This window comes from Rhamphochromis longiceps, unplaced genomic scaffold (assembly GCF_057381845.1).
Source record: "Rhamphochromis longiceps isolate RC_006_pf unplaced genomic scaffold, R_longiceps_female_GT1.1 unmapped_scaffold_4, whole genome shotgun sequence".
Classification (NCBI taxonomy): Eukaryota; Metazoa; Chordata; class Actinopteri; order Cichliformes; family Cichlidae; genus Rhamphochromis; species Rhamphochromis longiceps.
The window spans coordinates 2040032-2063249 of record NW_028187224.1 but is presented as its reverse complement, the minus strand read 5'-3'; the positions used below and the strand labels follow the sequence as shown (position 1 = coordinate 2063249).

At 44.1% G+C, this 23218-nt stretch overlaps 2 protein-coding genes across 5 annotated transcripts in view; both read right to left on the bottom strand.

Annotated features, from left to right (window-relative positions):
- The window catches only part of LOC146640656 (uncharacterized), a 35868-nt gene that overhangs the window by 8547 nt on the left and 4103 nt on the right, over positions 1–23218 (bottom strand). The gene's annotated exons all lie outside the window — the stretch shown is intronic.
- Positions 5064–23218, bottom strand: part of LOC146640654 (uncharacterized) — a 42697-nt gene continuing 24542 nt past the window's right edge. For 2 of the 4 annotated variants that reach the window (XM_085399935.1, XM_085399936.1), the window contains 3 exons: positions 15442–15547; positions 10347–11951; positions 5064–10021 (listed from right to left, as the gene is read on the bottom strand). In XM_085399935.1, coding sequence (XP_085256061.1) covers positions 9389–10021; positions 10347–11951; positions 15442–15459 — 2256 coding nt within the window. In that variant the 5' untranslated portion in view covers positions 15460–15547 and the 3' untranslated portion in view covers positions 5064–9388. Of the gene's footprint in view, positions 10022–10346; positions 11952–15441; positions 15548–15828; positions 15895–15985; positions 16078–19168; positions 19757–23218 lie in introns of those variants that run through there. The other 2 variants (XM_085399934.1, XM_085399933.1) reach the window with 2 other exon arrangements.

Sequence of the window (23218 nt, the reverse complement as noted above, 5' to 3'; positions counted from 1 at the left end):
TGGCTGGGCTCACTGGAACCCCCAGCGGACGAGGTAGATGGCGGCGCGGGAGCCGCGGAGTGCTGGATGAGCTCATCCGAGCTTCCAGCAGGAGCTGATGTAGAGCCAGAGAGAATTGGGACCCCGGGCTCAAAGTTAAGCTGGCTAGAAAACTGCACTGCTACGGGGAACTGGGCCAAAGGTTCAGGTGCGAGCTGAGCTGCTGGACACACGGGGACCTGAGCTGCTGGACACACGGGGACCTGAGCTGCTGGACACACGGGGACCTGAGCTGCTAATGGTGGAGAAGTAAATGACCGCTCAGGGGACTGAACTGATGTCTGTAGTAACGGTGGTGGTGAGAGTGGAGTAGGTGGTGGAGTTAATGACTTCACAGGGGAATGAACTAGAGGTAGTGATGGTTGTGGTGCTGGTGGTTGAGTGGATGACTGTGCTAAGGGAGGCTGCACTGGGGACACTGGAGACTGCACTGGGGAAAGCTGAGCTGCAGGGGACTGAACTGGAGACTGCAGTGACGGTTGTGGTGGAGGTGTAACGGGTGGAGGAGCAGCTGAATTGGCTGCGGGTTGGATGGATAATGGCTCAGCTACAGAGTGTCTTAATGGCAGGGCTATAGGTTGAATGACTGACTGAGTAGCAGCCTGAATGGCTGAGTGTAGTGATGGTTGTGGCGGAAGAGAAACAGGTGGTAGTGTGGAAGATGGAGCTAAGGGTGACTGAGCGGCAGACCGAACTGATGACTGAAGCGATGGTAGAGGTGAAAATGGAGCTTGTGGTGGAGTTAATGGCTGTGCTAGCGGGGACACAGGAGACGCAGCTTGTAGCTGGGCAGCTAAGAGAGCTTCAGGAGGCTGGGCAGCTGATAAACTGTTCACATTACCATCCGTAGCACAAAACACAACCCCTGAACGAATAGTCCCACGGTTCGACACAGAAACAGAGTCCTTACTCACCACAGCCGGCGATGTACAAGTCCGAACGTCCGGCTGTGGGGTGGCGCGCTGGCGGCGTGATCGTCGTTTCTTCCTTGCAGACGGCTCCGAAGGGCCGGGCAAAACCACATCCGGCCGGTGTGGCTGACGTGGCTGCTCCAGGGTGGCTGTTGTCTGTTGCTGCTGGGCTCGCGCCGCCTCAAATTGGCCAATAAGTCCACACATCCTCTGACCTGGCGGAGATGGGAATTTCCTCCGAGGATTGCTTCGATAGCATTTATTCCCACAATCTTTGCCCGTGTATTTGAAGTGTGGGTTATCCACTCGACTAGGCGTTACACACGTATCAGATTGCTCTCCCCGGGTAAGTCTGCTGGGTCCATGTTGTGGTCACATCGTACTGTCATGAAACGCTGTGTGGCAGGCAGTGATTGGACCCAAACGCAAACTCACGGGGACAGAACTTGAACTCAAAAGCACAGCTTTATTGCTGGAAAACAGAACACAAGCAATGCAAAACTAAACTGGGAAATGCTAATTATAACACATACCAGAAGACACGGGGAGAATCACACACAGCAAGAGAGACGACGCGACACTGACTCAGAGAAACACAGGGTTTAAATACACTGGGGAGTAACGAGGGGAATGAGACACAGAAGGAGAGCACAGCTGGGAGAAATCAGGACTGACGAGACAAGCAAAGCAGGACACATTCACATAAGACACGGACCTTCAAAGTAAAACAGGAAGGATCACACAGAGACGCGAACTTGACACAGTGGAGACAGCAGCTAAGAAACACAGAGACATAAACCATAAGGCGGAGGACTCTAAGAACCGAGAGACACAGAGGGGAACTCAAACATGCAGACACAGACTTACACAGAACAGAGGGGACACAGAGCAACATGAAGGGCAAGGGATCGAAACTAGAAACCATAGAATAACTCACACAAGTACAAAAATACAAACATCACAAAGAACTAAAAACGCTGGGTCAGGAGCCCCAGGACCGTGACAGGTGCTCCTCCACCGCAAAAGAAGCGTGTATTCTCTGAATTTCCGGGAATGCTCATATTTTGACAGCGAATGCACACCTGCGGACCACTTATGTGCAGCCCTGACTATAAATCATGTACGTTACTGTGCAAAAATTAATTCTTGATCCATCAGAAGAGTAAGAGGAACAGTCAGAGTTGCTAAGAATGAAAGTTTCATAGAAGATTCCATAGGAACTGCTTGGAGTCATTTTTAACCCCACTTGTGGAAGAGTGGGGTAGTGATACAAAAACTGCATTTTTTTAATTAATGAAAAAATAAATAAAAATGCAAATGGCCTCATGTTACAAACATATTTTATGAGGAATACCTGGAATATGAATATATTACAACTTTGCATTTTAAAGATTTTGGAGAAAAACAACCCCTGGGGTCATTTTTGACCCCACGTGTGCATCTAAGGGTTAAAGTAGAATGGGAGGCAGAGCCTTCAGTTTTCAGGCCCCTCTTCTGTGGAACCAGCTTCCAGTTTGGATTCAGGAGACAGACACTATCTCTACTTTCAAGATTAGGCTTCAAACTTTCCTTTTTGCTAAAGCATATAGTTAGGGCTGGACCAGGTGACCCTGGATCCTCCCTTAGTTACACTCAAAGAAATCTGTTGTTGTGGGCGTAGTTGTCTGCTGCTGAAAACTCCAGTGATTTTCCTGCAGTTTGACATCTAATGTGATCTTGTGAACTTCGTGAGTCCAGGTAACGAACCACTCTGACTAGATTGTATCCTGTCATCTCAACAAGAACAAGAATTAAGTGTCTGAATTTCATGCAGATGCTACATGATTTAATTATGTTCACCACAGAAACATGAAATTATTTCGTTCAAATCACAAGTTTGAATCTTGTACATGTAACAACCACCCAATAGGTGTAGGCTGCTGGGGGACTCCCATGATGCACTGGGTGTTTCTTCTTCACTCACTGTGTGTTAATACACCTCTACGTGTTTAATCATGAGTTATTATTCATATCTGGCTCTTCCACAGCACGTCTTTGATGTCTTCTTTCTCTCAGCCGAACTGGTCACATGGCTGCCCCTCCCTGAGCCTCGGCACATCCTGTGGCTGCAGAATCAGCAGCAGCTCTAATCAAACATGATCCTCAAGTGTCCGTGAGAATAAAAGAAAAGGAAGTCATTTGTCATGAGAAGTGGGGCTCAGGAGGTGGAGCAGGTCACCTGACAATAGAAAGGTCGGTGGTTTGATCCCTGCTGCTCCAGTCTGCATGCCAAAGCATCTTTACTGGTCGTGTTACCATGGTAACCCAGAGGAGTTTACTATGATAAGTATTAATTAATTCATTAAATGAGACAATCAGTCAAAAGTCAATCATTCATTTTTAATCAGCAGTGTTTTTGGAATCATCACATAAATTTAAAACAAAACCAAAAACGCTGAACAAGTTTGTAAAGTTTTTTCTAAGCCAGTCGTCACAAACGTCTGTAAGTTTGAAGGTTTTCAGCTGACAGACGTTCAGGTAGTTTCATCGCTCTGGTTTGGAGGATTCAATGTTTATTAATCGTCCCTTCAGACGACCAAAGGCTGCCACGTGTACGGTAACAGCACAGACACGTGACAGACTAGACTTTCATGTGACAGCGTTTAATCTGTAAAAGGTGACGTTGACATATTTTGGAGGCGTGTTGGTCACCAAACTGAACGTGTTCACTCACTGGAGTCTGTGTGGTTGTTGTTGTTGTTGTTATTCACCGTCTTCTCTCTGACTGTGATGATGGTCCCATTTCCTTTAGACACAGTTAAAGATGGAATCTCCACAGTCACTTTACAGATGTGTGTTCCTGAATCCTCTGATGTTTGAAATGTTCAAAGATGAGTCTTTGCCTCCTTTTTCAGACACTTGGAGATTGATTTGCGTTGGTCTCTCTCTTAATTGTTGTTTGATTTTTCAGCCAGGCCACTCTGAATCTTTCAGACGTTCTTGTCCAGCAGCAGGTGATGCTTACGGTCTCTCCCTCCATGACAGAAACATCTGGACTCTGGGTCACAACAAACATGCCCGATGAAACAGCTGCAAGAGACACAAAACTGTGAGTCAGTACAAGAGACGAGTCTCCAAAAGTTGGTTCTGTTCATCTGGACGCAGCGTTTTGTGAGAGAAACGTTTCGTCATCATCAGGTGACGTCTTCAGTCTCAGCTGCAGGTTTCAATCTTATAAACAGGACATTTGCATAATGACTGAAACCAGCCCACTGGGGCTGAGGTCAGTTCCTTCATCTTAATCATGCAGATTCTCATGACCATCGATCAACAACCACTGATCCATGTCCATGAGTCCCATTCACAGAGTTGGGGAATGGCTGCAATCACAGCATGTAAGATGTGACAGATGGACCCTTAGGCCCCTCCTCCATTCAGAGATGGTCTTTCCCTTTTCACGTAAATGGCCTCCTTGACTCCGCCCTCAAACCAGCGTTCCTCCCTGTCCAGGATGTTACATCCTCATCATTGAAAGAGTGTCCACTGGCCTGTAGGTGTAAACAGACTGCAGAGTCCTGGCCTGACGAGGTGGCTCTTCTGTGTTGTAGCCAGAGGTTGTTTGGTTTCCCCGATGTATAAATCCTGACAATCCTCCTGCACTTAACAGCGTACACTATGTTACTCTGTTTGTGTCGGGGGACCCGATCCTTGGGGTGGACCAGTTTTTGGTGCAGCGTGTTGAGGTGTTTAAAAGCCACAGAGACCCGGTGTTTAGAGAAAATGCGTCTCAACCAGGGGCGATTCTAGGATCAGAGCTTTGGGGGTGCTGAGCACCCAGAGAGCTGCCCAGCCAGGCAAGATAAACTTTACTCGTCACGATGAGACTTCTTCCCTGTCTCTGTCAGTCCCTGCATCCCTACATGCCTCCAGCTGTCCCGAGTTCTCTCTGACTGTCTCCTTGGTGCATTTAAACCCCTGTTCCTTCCTGTCCTCGTCGTCTGTTGTCTTCGTCTCCGTTATCAGTCATCCTAATTTTACCCTCTCTGCGCAAGTCTGCAAATTTCTGTATTAAATCATAAGATTCTTAAATTCATCAAGTCTCAAAACATGACATCACTGTTTTGTACATTTTAACACAATTTAATAAACATGCTTCAGCCAGTACCTTTTGATTAGCCTTGTCTCGGTTTCTTGCTTTGTGGTAGATCTTTATTGTTTTCACTGAGATATTTGAATGCTAATCAATAAATCAATATTCAATTCTAAAAACAAACTCTAATCAAACAGTTTTTGAAAAGTTTGTAACAAAACCATCAAATCTGATCAATGTTATTTAAACGCTGCAAAAGAAGAATGGATTGGAATAAAAACATACATATCCTGACCTTAATTACTGGGGAGAATAATGAATGATGCTCATAGTGAGTAAAAAGTAAACTGAGTGATTCTTTGGACAGACTTTTAAAGTGTTCGTATAATATAATACAGATACATAAACATACACTCCAAAAATAGAGTCCTTGAAATGTACAAATGTACAAAATATTAATTTAAACAATTATAAAAATGGAGGCAACTGTGCCTATGGTACAATGTATAAAAAGCTCTTCACTGCAGACACGACTAACATGGCTCTGCAGATTGTTTCTTTTATTTTAACCTCACCTTCAGGTTGGCAAATCTATCAGTGTTTGGTGATCAACTCTCTCAAGCAGTTTAACAGTTTCTGCTGTAACTGTCACTGCTCCCTGTCTGCTTCCTTACCTGATTCTTCCTGACCTTGTTCTTTCCCTCTTTGAACTGATAATCATACACAAATAGATTGTATTAGATGAAAAAATTACATTAATATGAAAAAATACTATTGAAACCACTAATAAAAAAGTCCTCCCTCAGTGTACTTTCAACCAAAAGGCAAATAACCAAACACATGAACATCAAATAAAAGACATAAATACTGAAACACTGATCCAACATTATCCTTTATTGACGGATCATTTGTTCTTTCATTTTTACCTGAATGTTGCTGATTTTTTGGAAAAACGTCCTTATATCCATTATGAACCTGACTGACACACACACACACACACACACACACACACACACACACACACACACACACACACACACACACACACACACAACAGGAGTTATAAGGTTAATGGGAATCCAGTCAGTTACCTGGTAAGTACCTTGGGTTTAATATCGGCACATATGACAAAGTGAGCAGCTTCTCTCATTCCTTCCTTTTCAAACAGGACAGTGGTAACAACAGCAGCTACGGACAAACATCGTCAGAAAACACGTTTAACACAGCAGGTTACCTGGTGTAATGTTTTTCAGGTAAACAGAAACATGGTCTGACTCCTACCAACTATATAAAGAGTAACTGAAGGTTAAATGCAGCTAACATGTCCTGTTTTAAGCCAGGCACTTCCACCTCCGCTCTGCTGCGTCTCAGCCACCATCTCTCTGCCACAAAGGTCACCAGAGCCAGAGCAGGGGAGAGCTGGAACAAACCATTCTGGGAGGGGGGTTATCTATACTTCTGTTGTTAAAAGATCTCAACCAAGTACTGTATACTTTCTATATTTTTTGTAGTGTATCACACAAACACCAAATATTGTCAAAAAAGTAAGAAATCTTTGGGGGTGCTTTGATCCATTTTGGGAAGCACCCCCCAAAACGGGCTAAAAACGCCCCTGAATATAGTTCTTTACACATTTGCCTACCAAGTGGAAGCTCAGCGGCTGAATCTCAGGAGGAGACAAAACATCTCTTTGGGGTTGTGTCAGAAATGGCATCAGGCCTAAAAATGTGTCCAATCACACATGAACAGTCACCCACTGTGGTGCCCTGTGAGTAACAGCTGAACGCAGCCAGGAAGCAGTTAAAGCAGTTCTTTTGTTAAATCCCTCCAATTAAAACTCTGATTCTGCACTTCAACACATCCTGATTGTTTTACTTTGGACAGAGACACAGCTACAGCAGAGTTCATTGTCCAAATACTTATGGGACAAACACTTGTAGTATATCACACAACACAGTACGTGAACATGTACTGAAGCTCCCCTTCCTGCAACCCTAAGTTGGACATGTGGTTATGAAACTAGATGGGCGGTAAAATAAGAACCATTATGGATGACTGTTGCTGCCTGTAAATCAAAGTCTGCCTGAGGTGGGATTTCAGAAGCAGAAACCCACAGCACCACTCCCAGAAGGCTGAGATGTGAAGCCATGTGATGAGTGAAATGATGACGGAGGAGAACACAGATGAAGATCTGGAAGCTGCTGCCTCTTTATATAGTAGACACTGAAGTCACCTTTTGCCTCCCTGCCAGCACGAAAACCCACACTAAAAACCCACTTACACAAACCCTCGGCTCTGGGATGGATTCAGAAACATGTCAGTTGTGGTAAACAAATGGACGGTTTTGCAACCACAAAGTTTAATCCTACAAGGGCAGAATTATGTTCACTCTGTGAGAGGTGAACCTCAGACAGTTAGCAAGAGAAACATTCAAAGAAACAACCTAAATAACACAAACTTAGCAGTTGGGATGCAGATCAGACGATATCAGCAACGTGATGATCAAATGTTGTTAAAAACACAAGAAAAACAGGCTTTTTGCTCCAAAAGGACAAACAAAGCAGGGCCAGATTAACCTGTCGGCACCTGCTGGCGTGCAGAGTAACATGTGACAACAACACACACGTGGTCACCTCAACTTGTTTCACTGGAGTTTCTCTTTTAGAGCTTTAACCTCCTAAGACCTGAACTCTTTCATGCATTTTTAAAGTCTCTTTGCTATTTGGGCTGTTTGGGAACTGATTCATGTACAAACAAAGAATTACCAGAACTTTGTTTCTGAGAGAAATGAGATCCACATATGAGGATATTCACTTTAAATGTCGACAGAACAGAGGCAGGATAATGACCTCGTAAGTGCAAATCAGGTCCTTGTGGAGCAAAACTTTGTATTTTGGTCTAAACATCCCAAAATGTGACGTCCACACATGAGGACAACAGGGCGCTAAAGTCCGTACAAACTTTTGTTTCTTCATTTGCTTGCAAACGAATGGAAATCCTCACTTAAAGCCAAGAAGCTTATTACCTGTGCAGCTTTAGTGCCTCAGAGCAAACAAGAGAGCTTTGATCACAATGATTTTTGTTTTCACATTTCATTCACTAGCGATTTTTTTAATGTCACCTGATCTCAGTCAGCAGACTGAATATAACAGTAAAGCACTAGTGAGCTAATGAATTAGATATTGGTCACTCATATCAACTGAAAGAGTGTAAGACAAGTAAATGTGCTATGAAGGCCGGAGAAGAGTTAATAAAAAGGTCTTGAAATGAAAATATTTCATTATTTGCTGTTTCATAGATTTTTGGTTTTATTGCACTTTTGTCAGCCCTGCTGCTGTTTTTAAAAGTACTTTATTAATAAACTGGCATAAATGGTAACATTGAACACTTGCCAGTGTGAACAAAAGGTTCTTAGCTTTAGCATCAAAGCTTCAGTTCACCTTTCTCATGGCAGTTCCTTCAGTATGTGTATTAATGCAAGAACAACTCGATTCCACACAGTTGACGCACCGAGAGTGTCTGCTGTGTGGTTAACTTTATAACCTTTGGTACGCAGTGGTGTCGCTCCACCTGTTAGCTAGTTTAAGAAACTGGTTAAGGAGGGAGTATCTGTGAGGATGAGGAGGATTTAGTTCTTTAAAGACACATCAGATACTTGCAGGAAGCTTCTTTCAGCTTCTTTTCTCCACTGCGCAGGTTTAAAACCACGACAGCAGAAGTCATGATGAAGAGATTGATTAGTCAGTCACAGTGTAAAGAGTCTTCCTGCCTGCATCGCTCGCCAGTATAAACAGACCTTTGCTCCTGGAAAACAAATATGTCAAAGTCAAGTTGTCCAAGAAATGCATTTTATCTCACTAGTGAATCAAAGAAAGTCTGTATACTTTCTGAGAGTGAGAGGTGAACGTCAGACAGTTCTTAGAAAATGTAGTTTCTCTTTAACCCTAGAACACTATCGCTGGGTGATTTATACCCGAGCAAATACATTTACATGATTTCTCTCTCCTGCAGCTGTTTACGTGTCGAGGAGCCTGTGCCTTCACCAGGGAAGTCTCAAATGTCCCAGAAATGGGGGGACCAAAGACCAGCTTTCCAGAGTCATTATTTTGTTTTAGGAGGGGTTTTTTTTCATTTTGTTAGACATGAGTTTCCAAAACGTTTTGCTGGAGAACAATGAACTATTTGACTGAGTTTCAATCATTTACAGACGAGCAAAACCAGGACAGAGAAAAAAGGACAAAACTGACTCAGTAAAACAACAGAAAAGAAGATCCCATGTAGATCTGTATTATGTAGAAGTTCAGCCCAGCAACCAGTTCAGTTCAACACAAGTTTAAATGATTCTATCTGAACTCTGTGGAGCCTGATCTCAAGCTTTTTGACTCTGATCAGAGGATCTTTCTGTGTCTTCAGATTCACTGTGATCCAGTGATGGGAGTGATTTCAGCCGTGAGTGATCGCGCTGATGTTTGCACAGAGCAGACAATGAGGTGAATGTTTGGGCACATTGGTAACAGTGAAACAGTTTATTAGTAACGTGGGATCGTTTGTGTGCAGAGTATGAACTGAGATTCCTGAAGCTCTTGTCACACTGGTCACAGCTGTAGTTTCCTTCCATGTGTGCACGTTCATGAGTGTTACGATGACCTGACTGTGAGAAGCTTCTCTCACAGTGTCTGCACTTGTGTGGTTTCTCTCCTGTGTGGACTCGTTTGTGTGTTTTAAGCTTCCATGCAGTGGTGAAGGATGACCCACACTGATCACAGAGGTGCTTTTTAACCCCACTGTGAATCAGTTCATGTTGTTTTAAGTGATGTGTTGTGGTGAAGCTTCTCCCACATTCTTTGCAGTATTTCAGTTTGTCTCCAGTGTGTCTACGTTGATGTACTTTTAGGGTCTTTTGCCGACTGAAAGTTTTTCCACAGAGGTCACAATGAAAGTCTTTCCCACCACCACAGTGATGACAGGGTTGAGAACTGGATCCATCTGTGCCGCTCTGCTTCTAAACAAAGACACAAAGACAGTGTAAGTCAGTCCTTCAACATTTGTATCCTGAACGTCGCCTGAAATAAAGAGCATCTCTGCAGACGTCCAACTACATTTGACTGTTTCAGTTAACACACTCAGTTTACTGGGCTGCAATAACTACAATACTACCACCATAATACTACAGTAATACTAAAATCATAACTGAAAGGAAAATCTGAATAATCACTCAGAGCTGCTTTTCCATGCAGTAGAATTGCTAACATGCTAACAAAGTTTAATGAGCAGAGTTGTTCCAAACAGTCAGGCTAAAATGACAAGATAACAATATAAATACATACCTCACAGTAGCTGCACTTGTAGAGTCTCTTTCTGGTGTGGATCTGTTGGTGTTGTCTCAGGTGACGTGGAGATTTAAAAGTCTTCTCACACAGGTCACATTGATAAGGTCTCTCCTCAGTGTGGGTAAACATGTGTCGTTGTAACTGTGCGTCTGTTGTAAAGTATTTGCCACACTGTTCACAGCAGTACACATCATGTCTGGTGTGAATGTGTAGGTGTGTATTTCGGCTCCCTCTCTGGCTGAAAGTTTTTCCACAGATGTCACAGCTGTATGCCTTAATTCCAGAGTGGGTAACTAGATGCCTCTGTAAGCTGCTACTGTGAGTAAAAGCTCTGCCACACTGATCACAGCTGTACGCTTTAACTCCACTGTGGATGAGTTGGTGTGTTTTTAGGTAACCCTTCAAGGAAAAAGACTTTCCACACAAGTCACAGCTGAACGGTCTCTCTCCAGTGTGGATGACCTGATGCTGTTTTAGTGAAGCCTTCAGAGTAAACTCCATCCCACACTCGTCACAGCTGTATGCCTTAATTCCAGAGTGGGTAACTAGATGACTCTGTAAGCTGCTACTTTGAGTAAAAGCTCTGCCACACTGATCACAGCTGTACGCTTTAACTCCACTGTGGATGAGTTGGTGTGTTTTTAGGTAACCCTTCAAGGAAAAAGACTTTCCACACAAGTCACAGCTGAACGGTCTCTCTCCAGTGTGGATGACCTGATGCTGTGTTAGTTTAGCCTTCTCAGTAAAACCCTTCCCATACTTGTCACAGCTGTATGCCTTAATTCCAGAGTGGGTAACTAGATGCCTCTGTAAGTGGCTACTGCGAGTAAAAGCTCTGCCACACTGATCACAGCTGTACGCTTTAACTCCACTGTGGATGAGTTGGTGTGTTTTTAGGGAACCCTTCAAGGAAAAAGACTTTCCACACAAGTCACAGCTGAACGGTCTCTCTCCAGTGTGGATGACCTGATGCTGTTTTAGTGAAGCCTTCAGAGTAAACTCCATCCCACACTCGTCACAGCTGTATGCCTTAATTCCAGAGTGGGTAACTAGATGACTCTGTAAGTTGCTACTGTGAGTAAAAGCTCTGCCACACTGATCACAGCTGTACGCTTTAACTCCACTGTGGATGAGTTGGTGTCTTTTTAGGGAACGCTTGAAGGAAAAAGACTTTCCACACAAGTCACAGCTGAACGGTCTCTCTCCAGTGTGGATGACCTGATGCTGTTTTAGTGAAGCCTTCAGAGTAAACTCCATCCCACACTCGTCACAGCTGTATGGCTTAATTCCAGAGTGGGTAACTAGATGCCTCTGTAAGCTGCTACTGTGAGTAAAAGCTCTGCCACACTGATCACAGCTGTACGCTTTAACTCCACTGTGGATGAGTTGGTGTGTTTTTAGGGAACCCTTCAAGGAAAAAGACTTTCCACACAAGTCACAGCTGAACGGTCTCTCTCCAGTGTGGATGACCTGATGCTGTTTTAGGTAACCCTTCTCAGTAAAACCCTTCCCACACTTGTCACAGGTGTGTTTTGTCTCTCCCTTTCTTCTGTGAGGTTTGTCGGCCTTCTGAGAGCGCTGACTTCTGGCTCCATGTTGGTCCTGCAGTGACAGAGATACAAACAGAGGCAGTGAGTGAAATGCAGTCGTGGAACAAACTCAACCTTCAAACTCCATTAACACTAGTTTTAAACCTGAAGGTGGAGCGTGGCACCAAACACCTTAAAGGTCTCTTATCCCCACCTGCTGGTAGTTCTAACACATTACATCCAACCTGCTGTTAAAGATAATTCATGACTGTTCAAACACTAAAATCATGCCCATCCCTCCTGATTGTACACACACACACACACACACACACACACACACACACACACACACACACACACACACACTATTTTATAATTTAGATTATTTTGTTGTTTCCTATTACATATTTCTATAATTTGTATAGATTTATACAGAATTATTCAGTGATAATAAATCCTATGTTTGTTTATTCTAAAGGAACCCCGTTAGCTTCCACAACAGATGTTGCTCGTCTTCCGTCAAATACTCACATAAAATATTACACAATAAAGTGGATTCAAGATATCCACATAATTTCACTCTTACATCCACAGTGAGGTTTCACAATTGTTAAAATATAAGCAATCAATAATAATAATAATATTTCTCTGTCAGCCTTCTCGGTTACAAATCGTCTTCTGCTCCTCTGTCATGCGGCGTCCCACAGGGCTCAATTTTAGGGCCACTGCTCTTTTCACTGTATCTATTGCCTCTGGGTTCTATCCTTAGAAGGCATGGGATCTCATTTCATTGTTATGCCGATGACTGCCAAATTTATTTGACACTAAAACACATGGATGGCATCTCCATAAAACCTCTCTTGACTTGTCTAGATGACATTAAAGCTTGGTTGGCTCTAAACTTTTTAACTTCATCTCCACACACCCTGTCGGTCTCTCAGGTCAGCTGACCAGCTGCTCCTGGAGGTACCGAGATCCAGGAGGAAGCTCAGTGTGGGCGGGGCCTTCTCTATTGTGGCTCCAAAGTTATGGAATCATTTGCCCATGCATGTTAGAGAGGCCCCTTCACTGTCCACTTTTAAATCACGTCTTAAAACCCACTTTTATTCCTTGGCTTTTAACCTCAGTGAGACTTAGTTTCTTTTTTAATTGAAGTAGTTATTTAATTAATGATTTCACTCTTCTTTTATTTGTGTTTTATTTATATCTCATGTAATTTTATTTTACAGTTCCAATGTAGAGCACTTTGTGTAGCTGTGGTTGTTTTAAAGTGCTTTATAAATAAAGTTGATGATGTTGATGATGAATATCAATAACATTGAGGCACATTACACAAATTTCAAAAACAAATCGTGTCTTACAATATTTACAACAACTAAAAGCTCTGTAAATCGGCTTTTAAGTGTTCATTGAAGTTTTGAATAATTCTCTAATTTTTTAAGGCAACTTATTCCACTTAAAAGTTGCTCTAAATGTAACAGTTTTACAAAACGTTACTTTTAACTCGAGCATTTACTAAATTGCAGTTTGTTGAAAACTGTGTAATATGATGATGTATTTCATCTGGATACTGCAGCTGAGCAGAATAAATGTGGTGTGTTTAACAGAATTGCTTTCTTTAGAACTACAAGTAAGCCATAGAATATTTTAGCCTGTACAGGAAGCCAAGAAAGGTTATTATGCATTTTATCAATATTAGTATAGTATGAACATCTTCACACTAATCTGGACGCCTTATTCTGGACTAACTGAAGTCTGTTAAGATCTGTCTTATTAGCTGCTGACCAAATGATTGAACAATACTCCAGATGAGACATTACTAGTGCATTAATGACATCTTTCATAATGAAGAAGTGATACACAAAGAGCATTTCATAGCCATAGCTATGCCTTGTCGGCAGAGTTATGTGACATTAGTGATGTTTGTACTTTCAGCGTTAACTTGGTTTTAAAGCCTTTAAAATATACGCCGTTCAATAGTCGACCTTAATCTGACAGAGAATGTGATGATTTTGTGGATAATTAAAGTCAGTCATATATCCACAAACACAACAAGCTGAAAGTCAGTGATGCTGCTCGGTTTGCAGTCCTGAACATCACGGCACAAGCAGGATTCACTGCACTGTTAATGTTAGCTGTGTTATATTGCTGCCTCTGTTCGGTGGTGTCGAGCCAAACGCACTTTAACGTGTGTTTGAACGAGCTGACGGTTCACTCGTTAAGCTGAAAGAAAGATGCTTTAATCACAGCAGTCACACATGTGTCCACTGCACCATCTGGAACTCTTCTTGTTTACACTCGTAATAACACAAACACTAAATCCTGCTTCTCTGGTGCTGTTGTGTAGCAGTGTGTACACCTGAGACTGTCACCTGTCTGTCTGTCCTGCACTCTCTCTCTGTTTCTTTCTCTCTGATTGTGGAATAAAAGTATGAACATGTGTTTATAAGTTACACTTGTGTTTGAATCCTGCAGCTTATCACACATTTGATTTCCATGTGTGACGACTGCAAGTGTCCAGAGTGAGGACAGACTGAGGGAGCCACTGCTGCACATCATCTGTGAGGCTTTGCACCCCTGATGATCCACCAGGACAAACTCAGCAGTGTGTGAGGAAGATGAGGAGGAAGAGCCAGCAGCAGCTGACAGATGGAGACAATAGACAGACTGTTCCCTGTTTGTGAAGGACTGCTAGGAAAGTTTAACATAACTGTCTGTGCTGAATCAGTCTTATTAGGTAATGTTCAAATAATGTGATCATCCCAGTGTTTTCAGTGTGGGAGAAAGTACTCAGGGCCTTCAAGTTACACACTATGAAAGGCAGCAACAAGTTTAATGTTCAGAAACCTAAAGTCTGTATCAGCAGCAGGATGGAGCTAAAAATAAATGTTGGTTTCAGTTCTATGAAGCTTTGAGTATTTTGGATCAGTAGCTGCTGTGTTTGTTGCATCATATTGCTGTAACTGTTTATATGCTTTATATATTCTGAGCTAAGTTGATCTATAGTGTTACATGATACACTCTCAGAAATAGAGAGAGAACAAGGAGAGAGAAGAGAGAAGAACATTTTTGGTCTTTAAATATTTGGTCTATAGGAACATACTGGTCTTTAAAAGTCCAGAAATGCCCCTTTAAAGGTTCAATTTGAAATAAAGTACAAATCTGTATTATGAAAACTTAAGCAGCAACTTCTCCAGGTTCCAATATTTATGCAATTCTCAAACCTTTTGGCCACGACTGTATAACCTCTTCTGAAGTTTAGTGGATATTATACATGGTTATGCTCAGGATGTGTCGGCCAGTTTCCACTGGAAACGCCTTTTGGTTAAACTGTCAGCGAGGAATTTGCATTTGCACTGTTACATTTTTATATAACTTTAATGCACATAAACAACAGCTGCTTGTTTCAGTGAAAATACATTGATGGGTTTTTAATAAAGTTGTGCAGCTGTAAAGTATTTTGTCTGGTGTCAATTCTATCGTCAGCTACATCGTTATGGCAAATGTTCAAATGTATATGGTGATAAATATCTTTGGTCATATGGTCCTGCTCTGTCTGTCACCTTCTGTGTTGAGCTCATTGTTTCCTCTGTAGTGGCTGAGCTGAGTCCAAGTAGCTGAAAATGTTCCTCTGCTGCTCCGTCAGACTCTCCTCCTCCTGCTGATCAGCTGGGACACAAAACAGATCTTTGTTAGGCTCCACACTGCACTGAAGAGTCAAAGTGTCTCATATGTTCATCTGACAAGTAAAAGAACACATGTTTGTTTCCCGAGGTGGGCAACTTGTTGAAAACAAACACAAAAGGTTTGAGCACTGATACCTGCCATTGCTGGCATTGAAAGATGCAACGCCAGCAATGTGGATTGTCAAGACTCAAACCAATCATCAAGCAAAGACAACAGGGATCATTTTTTTCTTTTTATTTAGCATTCACAGCATTTGTAGTTGCCTTCTGTGCAGGGGAAGTCCACGCACACTGTGTGGTACCGCCATCCGCAGAAGTTGCATTCAACCTCTGTAAGAGAAACGAGATTGTCTGAGACTGAAATGATATTAACTAAAGAAGTTGTGATTTGAAAAACTTCACATTTTGATCCGGGACGTACTCTGCATGAAAACAAGCGCTCACTCTTCCTGCTCAACAGATGACAAGGGCGGAGCCTTATACCACGTGATACAGAAGCTGTGCCGTGTGATGCTAAAATTAGCAGGGAAAAAACAACGGAGAGCACGTCAGGGATGACGAGAAAGTGACAGGAGAAAATCCGTCCCGGTCAACCACCCAAACATCAATAATGGGAACCTTATACAGCGCTTCCCTATACACGTCGAACTCCCGCAGGCACAAAGACATTACGGAGGCTATCACTTATCACCTGACCAAAGATATGGCTCCATCAACACTGTGCAAAATGAGGGATTTAGGAAAACGATCAACACCCTAGACAAACGCTACACAGTGCCGTCCCGCAACTATTTTTCTATTGTTGCGCTACCTGCTCTGTACACGCAGCGTCGAGCAACGGTGGAGACGGAATTTCAAGCAGGACAACATTTTGCTGCAACAACAAAACGTAAGACATTTGTTGTTTTATGTTTATTTATTGTTATGAGAGAATCATGATCTCAATTCTAAGCCAAAAAATCGTGATTCTCATTTTATGCAAAATCGTGCAGCCCTAACATTAACACAAAACTATTGTTTCACCAGAGAAACACACATGAAGAGAGAGAGAGAGACAATAACAGCTACCAAACAGTCGTCATAATTCGTCACACAATGAGAAAAGGACAAATCAACAAGTAACAATGACTAATTAATATTAAAATCTGTAACATAATGTATTGTTTGGAGTTTAGTCTGATTGGTTCAGGATGAGCTGCCATTATCCAATCACACGTCTGCTTACCTGCATCTTTTCTCTTTTTTCTAACCTGAGCACCTGATGGCTTTGAACTTTTATTGTCCATCTTCCATTGGTTTGAATTTTGCGCCCCAGTACAAACACAAATCCCCCAACCCGAGGATCAGCACAATTAACCTAACAGACCTACACCTTAGTTCACAGATTCACTTTGTCTAAGGTTGATTTCTGGGATTTCACACAACCCAGGATTCAGATCGTGAATCCATGATGGGCTTGGATTTACATCATTATAAATGAAATGTGCTCTACTTGGAAGCAGCCGGCCCCGCCCCTTTTGACGGGTTGTGTGAGATTTTAAATCATCAAACTGTAAATTATAAATTTAAATTGTTATTGATCCTTTACCCCGAGTCCTAAAGTGTAGATTTATTTTCTTACTCTTCTTATATTTATTGTTTGTTTACTTGCACCACTGTAACTGCAGCCTCGTCGTCTCGTCTCTCTATATGCTGGACTGTCTGTAGCGGAGATGACAATAAAGTTTACTTTGACTTCAGCAGCGCGCAGGCGCACCGAGGGCTCTCGCACTCACTTTATAGAATTTAGAAAAAACATCGGTGCAGATTATAAGTCTGTATCATAATATCTGTTTGTTGTGTTGTTTTTATTTTGTTTTGCAAGTTGGTTATTAGATGCCACTCCAGCCAGCCAGAGACTCCCCGCTGCCCTGCCCTCTCCTCCCTGTGCCGCCAGCAGCAGGCGCACCTCGCAAACGGAGGGCGCCCTTACTCCCAGCAAATGGCTGATAGAAAACCGATCGGTGCCTACGAATTTCCCAATATGCGCTGGCATGACGTCGGGGAAGCATGGGTACGACCGATAATTTTATTTTTTTTATTTATTTTTTTTATTTTTTTTCTAAAATGACATCAGAAACAGCAGTATGCGACATTACGTGATGGCAGAGCTTCAGTTCATCCTTTGTCATTTTTTTTTTTTTTTTTTTTTTTTTTTTAATAAATAGGACAGGGGGAATGAATGAGAGAAAGAGGGGGAGAGAAAGAAAGAAAACCAAAGGGGAGAAGAGACGGTGAGAAGGGGGGGGGAAGAGAGAGAGAAAAAAAAAAAGAACTCCTGGGTCACCTGTATGGAGAAAAAAAAAAACAAACAAAAAAAACAAACAGAGGAGACAGCAAACAACAAAGAGCAACATAATAATAGAGAAAACAAAGCACCATCACAATAAACTAGCTAGTCATAGATATCAATATTTACTAAATAATAAACGATATTGTGCAGCACGCAAGATAGACAGCGCACAGTGTGCTTTGAGGCAGCAGCCAAGAAAGCTTTAGTCCGCGTCTGTGAATACCCATGTGTGCATACCTGTGTGGATCAGCATGCTTGCATTCCAAAGGTTTCTCCATGTAATGATCTGCTAGGGAGTGTGGGGGGGCCACAGCCCCGTCCTCCAGGGTGTGAAGCAGGTATGGAGGAGATCAAAACTCCAGACATCCAGAGGCCCCCAGAACACAAGAGACCATGGAAGACCAACAGAGGGGCAGCCGCGCCACTGTTCCAGTAAGAGCTGAGGAGAGTCCCAGATGAGGGCTCGCCCAGCAGTCGCGGAGCAGAAGTCAGGGGGAGTTGCAGTGACGCGCCCGTGAGCTCCGCCGGCCCCCAGCTGTGCCTGAGTGACCGAGCCCCAGGCCGAGAGGCCGGGGGCACCCCACCTCCAAAGGGGCCCGAGCGAGCCCCAGGCCCCAGGCCCCGACAAGCGGCCGCCAAGGAGTGAGCCGGTGTGTACCCGGACGCCCACCCCCAGACACAAAGAACCACCAACACACCGACACCTGAGGGAGTCCGCCACCGGCAGGGGAAGTGGTGGTGGGTGGAGATAGGCCTCCAAACCTTGGAGGGCCTGAGGTGTCCCCAGAGAGGTGGCGTCTGATACCCAACCTGACATATAGACACAGACATACGGGCACACACAGACACAAACATCCATTCCCACCCTCATGCTCTCATATGCACTCACTCCACACTCAACCAACGTGGAGACAGACATAAAGAGACGCTGTACACACAATCACACTCCCCAAGCGTACTCTACAAACCGGGTCTAGGTACCCTTGCCCCTGGAGGGGGGAATTGCACCCAGACCCAGGTGGTGTTACCCTTTTCCCTGCGGTGGGGAGAGGCAGACCACCCCGACTCCGCAGCAGCAGGGAGGCCCCACACCCCAGACCGCAGTCGGACGGCCAACTCCTCCTACTAGCCCTCCCGCTCCAGCAGGCCGCAGAGAATGGGGGTGGGACTCTGGTGGACTCTGGAGAGCCCCGCCTTTAATGCTCTTCTCTCACAGAGAGCAACAGAAAACTTGGAAAAACTCCAGATTGACTGAACTCAGTTCAAAGTTACCTTGACACCTTTAGATGTGAGACGTAGTGATGGTCCACTTGAAGCTGACGCTCCGGTGCGTGTGTCAGAAAGATCAACGCGCTGCTTCAGAAGCACCGTGTCGAGGCTTGATTCGTTTGGCCAGAGTCACGTGATCAGTGACGTCTGAAGCTTCGTTTAGAACGTACCTTTTTTTAAATCGAACTTTATTGAAACACAATGAGTATACAACATACAAACAGATGAAGTTTACAAAAGAACAGAACATGAACATACAGAACCAGGAGTAAAAAAATGATGATATGAGTAGGCGAAAAAAATCAACATATTGTAACGTGCAGTGGAGATGAAGCCAGCCGCGGAGGTGTGCAGGTGGATAGCGAATGAGCAACAGCTTCTGACTTTCCAAAAAGTACTCATTTATTTACAATATCAAAAATAAAAGTGCTACCTCTACCACACATTACTAAAGAGCACACTAGTCCGCGTACACACGGGAGCATCCATTACAGGAGGAGTGCGAAGAAGAACAAAAAGGGGGTGACACCAGTCGTGAGACAGGAGGCGCCGCCATGTGGTGATACACTGCATTACAATAGCAACTGTTACATAGTCCCCCCCCCCCCGGTGAGAAAAAGGCTGTCCTCAGCCGTACACAGCTGAAAAAGCACACACCACACCTAACAGTACCCTATACATATAGGTTACAGCTAAGATTGGTGCACACACACAGGGCAAAAGACCATTTAAAAATGAAATTGGTGAAAATAAGACGAATATGTACAGTGGAAAATCAGTTTTCTTAGTTTTTTTTCACTTTTTTTTTGTTCTTTTTTTTTTTCTAAGTAAATGCCAAGAATGAACCTTAACGCACGAAAGAGCCATAAAACTGGATTAAGTAGAGCAAACAGAAACATCTACATTTCATGACTCAAAGTAGCAATGCAACAAGACAGCGTCAAACAGGTTTAACCAGAACATTTCACTTCAGATCAAGCCTGGTTGTGTGAAAATCATTAGTCCATCTTTTGTTGCTCCAGCCAGACGTAACTATGGGGCAAGTGAGAGAGTCCCAGGTATGGAACGGTTGCATGTTCACAACATGATAAACACCTGCATCCACACCGGAGTCCACCCAAGTGAGCCTGTAATTAATATCACTGAGTCTCTGAGATACACACAATGGTCCCTGAAACAGTGGTACAAGTTTAGCAGTAAAGTTAGACTGAGCGTCTGACCTGGGGTGCGTCTTAACTCTCACAAGGTCACCAACACGAAACGTGGCATGTCGATGTCTCAAGTCATAGTAATGTTTTTGTCTGTCATGGCTATAGTCCAAAGCTGCTTTGGCGTGGTCGTGAGCTTCCTGCAGGGAGGCTCTCAGAGTCTCAGGGTAAGGCACACCCGGTTCATCAACACCTGCTGTAGAAGGCTGAGTGATAAGGTCTAGCGGGGTGTCTAACTCACGACCATAAAGCATCATGGCAGGAGTCATACCTGTACTGTCATGGGGGGCGGTGCGCAGAGCAAAGCAAATCTGAGGGAGAAACTTGTCCCATGATGTGTGCTTATCACCTACATAAGCGCGGATTGCAGTTTTCAGAGTCCGGTTGACGCGTTCAGTAGCATTTGTCTGAGGGTGATATGCCGTAGTGAGTCTGTGCACTGAGCCTAAGGCAGAAACAACATGTTCAAAAAGCTCACTCACAAAAGGAGACCCTCTGTCAGAAATGAGGTAAGTGGGTGTACCATGCCTAGCAAAAATGTCAGTGACGAATTTACCAGCTGCTACCTGAGATGTAGCTTCTTTGACAGCACTGGCTTCAACCCATTTAGTCAAATAGTCAACAAACACGATCAAATAAGCATTACCAGTGGGGGTGCGGGGAAGTGGCCCAACAAAATCCACACCCACATACTCCCAGGGTTTCTGGGGGACAATGGGAACCATAAGACCGGCTGCTTTTTTCTGACTTGGCTTGGTGAGTTGGCACACTGAGCATGAAATCACATAGCGTTTCACATCAGCTGCCATTTTGGGCCAGAAAAACCTAAAACGCAGTCTAGCCAATGTCTTAGAAACACCCAAGTGACCTGCTGTGGGGTGGTCATGGTAATAGTCCAGCAAGGTGCCTCTCATGGAAGTAGGGGCAAACAGTTTCAGCTCTTTCAAAGGGTGCAAAGCACATGTGGACTTGGGTTCTCTGTGATACAAAAGAGAGTCATACACAACATACTGTAACAAGGTGGCATTGTCCGAGCTGTTCAGAGTCTGCTTCAATGTCTCTGAGGAGTGGACCTGTGACATGATCGTCTAACTGCAGCTGTCTGAATTGTGAACGGTCAGCCAGAATGACGGGGGGCAGAGTACGAATGTCCAGGCTGCCCATAACAGCATGATCTGGTAAAAGATCAGTCGGCCTGTCACAGGTCAGAGGCAAAGGGTTGCGTGACAGTGCGTCGGGAACTTTGTTCTGTGCACCAGGTTTGTGCACTATTGTGAAATCAAAGTCCTGCAAACGAAGTGACCAGCGGGCAAGTCGGCCCGTTGGGTTTTGACGAGACATGAGCCACCTGAGACTGTTGTGGTCAGTGAAGATAGTAACATGAACACCTTCAACATATGGGCGGAAGTGTTCCAGAGCCCATATCACAGCGAGGCACTCCTTCTCTGAAGTGCAGTAGGGGAGTTCAGCTTTGTGAAGGGAGCGACTAGCAAAAGCCACAACGTACTCACGACCCTTGTCATCCTTTTGCATCAACACTGCCCCAAGACCAATGTCACATGCATCGGCGTGAATGGAAAAGGGACGGTTGAAGTCTGGAAATGACAGGATCAGGGCTGATGTGACATGATCCTTCAAATTGTCCATGGCCCTTCGACAGCTGTCGTCCCAGTGGAAAGCATTGTCCTTTCTGGTGATGGCGTGAAGAGGTTCGGCATGGCGGGCATAATTCTGAATGAAGCGTCGATAATAGCCAGTCAAGCCAAGGAACTGACGGACGTGTTTCACTGAGGTTGGGTATCAAACTCCTTAACCGCCTTTACTTTGTCCGGATCGGGCTTAACACCTGATGATGTGATGCAGTACCCGAGAAAGGTGAATTCATCGAGGCAGAATTGGCACTTTTTGAGCTTCAATGACAAGCCAGCAGCCTGGAGTCTGCCCAGCACCTCCTCAAGATCCACTAAGTGCTGTTCAAAGGTAGGTGAGGCGATAACAATGTCATCCAGGTAGACTGCGCACGTTTTGTAAATGAGGCCAGCAAGCACAGAGTTCATGAGTCTCTGAAAAGTTGCAGGTGCGTTGCAGAGCCGAAAGGGCAGCACCCGAAACTGGAAGAGACCGCAGTGAGAGATGAAGGCAGTTTTAGGCTTCGAGTCCTCTGCTACAGCAACCTGCCAATAGCCTCGCGCTAAGTCCAATGTCGAGACAAACTTTCCTCTTGCCAGAAAGTCCAAAGACTCATCTACACGAGGCAGTCCACACAAAAAGTCCACACAAAACCTTGGTTCCGTGGCCGCTCTATTTACAATGACTACAGGAGCTGCCCAAGGGCTTGTGGAAGGTTCATTGATGTTGTCCTTCAACATTTATTGCACTTGTTCTTCAATCACACGTTTCTTAGCAGGTGACGTGCGATAGGGTGGGAGTTTGACAGGTGTTGCATTGCCAGTCTCTATGGCGTGCTCAGTGAGAGCCGTTCGACCAAGTTGACCATCAAACAAGGAGCTAAACTTGCTGAGCAGATTTAGTAAAGCATCCTTGTTGTTCTCTGAGAGACTTGCTTCAGACAGTTTGGCTGTTAAGTCTGAGCGAACCAAGTCCAAAGACATCAGTGTTCCAGGTGAATGCGAGTAATCATTTTGAAGGTCCTCTTCATTGTCTGCGAGTGGGCAGGGGATGTCCTCAATGTAGACTCGTCTAGTGGGAATGTGAATAGAAACAGAAGCTCTTGCCATAAAATCCATTCCCAGAATGAAAGGAGAGGACAAATCTGGTACCGTATTTTCACGACCATAAGACGCACTGTGCTAAAAGGCGCAGTCTCAGTTATGTGTGCCATTAC